We start from the raw sequence: 2,500 nt of genomic DNA, 5'->3' as shown, positions 1-2,500 counted from the left end.
TCAAAAAAACAACAGTTTACACCAGCGTTTTGCAGAAGCGAGCCTTGTTGAATCCACGGCATGAAGAATTCACATGCACATGCACGCACGTGCACACACACACACACACACACACACACACTGTGATTAAAGCTCTCTGGCCTCCATCTCCTCGGAGACTGTATGAGAGGGATATTGTCTGTCTGATCTGCCCTTCAATCAGGCAGAAAACCCCACAGCTCATTTTCCTGAGTAATGTCTCCCATTGATTTTCACACACACACGCACACACGCACACACACACACACACACACACACACACATTTTATTGTCCCTTCCGAGGCTTAATCCCTTATGATCATAAGTAACCTGTCCCAGTCCATCCTCACTTGCATTCGACACACACACTTCACATTTCACACTTGTGTTTCACACACACACACACACACACACACACACACACACACACACACACACACACACACACACACACGTCAGGGGAAAACAAAGCATGGAGGATCTTTAAGAATGGTAATTACCCTCAGAGGAGGCGGGGAGGAACAGATCGATGCCTATTGGTCGGCGGGCCTATCAATCAATCGCGCTCACCCACTCACACGCTCATCGCTCATTGACCTTGCCAGGGACACCCGAGCCCTGGACGCTCGTTACCAGGGCGACCGATGGACCACGACGCCTCCGAGAGCGCGGCTCCACAAACTCCCAGAATCCTGCTGCAGTCACACCCAGGAGGATGACTCATTCACATGCACATCTCAAGGAACACAGTCACTCATGCATAATATGCACACACACACACACACACCTACACACACACATGCACGCACACACACACAGCCACACTGTAGCTACTTCTCATTCGTTCACAGGTTGGGTTGCTCATGATATTACTGTACCACTGGGAACCAACTGTACCTCGAATTCTGTGTGTTTACTTACTGCAACACACAGAGCCCTGTCCTGCGTAACCATACGTGTGTGTGTGTGTGTGTGTGTGTGTGTGTGTGTATGTGTGTGTATGTTTGTGTGTGTGTGCTACAGGGGTGCCAGAGAAGCCGGAGATCGATGGGATGACCAAGCCAGCCCTAGAGGGAGACCAGATCACCTTGACCTGCATCACCCAGGGCAGCAAGCCGGCCGCCGACCTGCGCTGGTTCAGGAACGAGAAGGAGATCAAAGGTATATAAGACCACCGGCCCCCTTCACCCTCTGTCTCTCTCTGTCTCTCTGTCTCTCTGTCTCTCTCTCTCTCGCTCTCTCTCTCTCTCTCTCTCTGTTTCTCTCTCTGTTTCTCTCTCTTTCTCTCTCTCTCTCTGTCTCTCTCTCTCTCTTCTTATCCCCTCTCTTTTCTTTTCCGTCTCTTTTGTCTTCTGCCTCTGGTCCCTACGGCTTTGACAGGGCTCTCTGTCTCTCTCTCTTTCTCTCTCTCTCTTTCTCTCTCTCTCTCTCTTTCTCTATCTCTTTCTCTATCTCTCTCACCTCATCTTCTGTCGTTCATCCCCCGTTTCTTTTCCGTCTGTCACTCTCTTATCTTCTTCAGTGCATCTCTTTCTCCCCCTCTCTCGTCTCATTCCCTATCTCTTTTCTTTTCGTCTCTCTCGTCTTCTGCCTCTGGTCCCTACGGCTTTGACAGGGGTCTCTGTCTCTCTCTCTCTCTCTCTCTCTCTCTCTCTTTCTCTCTCTCTCTCTGTCGGGAATATTTCGAGTTCCGCGCCGCCTCAGCCCGCGCCTCGACGCCGCTCCGTTACGTATGTGGCCGCAAATAAATCCCAGAAGTCACTGGGAAAAGAATGGCAACGAACTCCTCCTGACAAAACCTCTGGGACAGTTCCCTCGCATGCAGCGTCGCCGGCCGACCCCCCCAACCAGCCCAACCGGCCAGACAGCCGGGCGCGCACGGGCGTGGTCCTGCTCAGGACGCACGCATTCTAAAAATATGAGGCGTTCTCATTAGTGCAGGGAGAGTTCTCTCGCGGAGTGATGGCGGCGTCTCGGATGAACAGGCCCACTGGGAGACAGCCGAGCCTGGCCTGGAACCAGCTGGATCTTTCTAGAATCTCTCCCCAGTGGGGACCCCCCTCCTCCTCCTCCTCTGCTCAGCAGACGAGGGGGGCTCGCTGGGCTGGCTCCCAGGCGGGTACAGGAGGCTGCGGAGCTCCCTGGAGGGTACAGGCTTTCTCTGGCTCTGGCTGGGTGTCTGCCATCGTCAGCTCTGTCTCCAAAAAGGTTCCCGGAGGTGTGAACAGAAAGCTATATAGATAACAGATCAGATTAGTCTGTCAATCTGTGTCAAAGTTTTACATGGCAGACCTTACTTGGACACTCCTTTCCCCCTCCCTTACCTCGCTTTTCCTCTCCTCTCCCCTCCTCTCCTCTCCTCTCCCCTCCTCTCCTCTCCTCATCTCTCCTCTCCTCTGTTCTTCTCATCTCTCCTCATCTCTCCTCTCCTCTGTTCTTCTCATCTCTCCTCTCCTCATCTCTCCTCTCTCCTCCCCTCCTC

General features: G+C 52.9%; 1 protein-coding gene across 1 annotated transcript in view; it reads left to right on the top strand.

The window, feature by feature from the left end:
- cadm2a (cell adhesion molecule 2a) overlaps positions 1-2,500 on the top strand; it is a gene marked incomplete at both ends in the record, with an annotated part of 268,849 nt that overhangs the window by 227,076 nt on the left and 39,273 nt on the right. Inside the window, one exon of the mRNA XM_084450129.1 lies at positions 1,042-1,179. Within this exon, the coding sequence (XP_084306255.1) occupies positions 1,042-1,179 (138 nt within the window). The remainder of the gene's footprint in view (positions 1-1,041; positions 1,180-2,500) is intronic.

Source organism: Borostomias antarcticus (assembly GCF_949987555.1).
Source record: "Borostomias antarcticus genome assembly, chromosome: 15".
NCBI classification, from domain to species: Eukaryota; Metazoa; Chordata; class Actinopteri; order Stomiiformes; family Stomiidae; genus Borostomias; species Borostomias antarcticus.
This window is presented reverse-complemented; position numbering and strand designations above follow the sequence as displayed.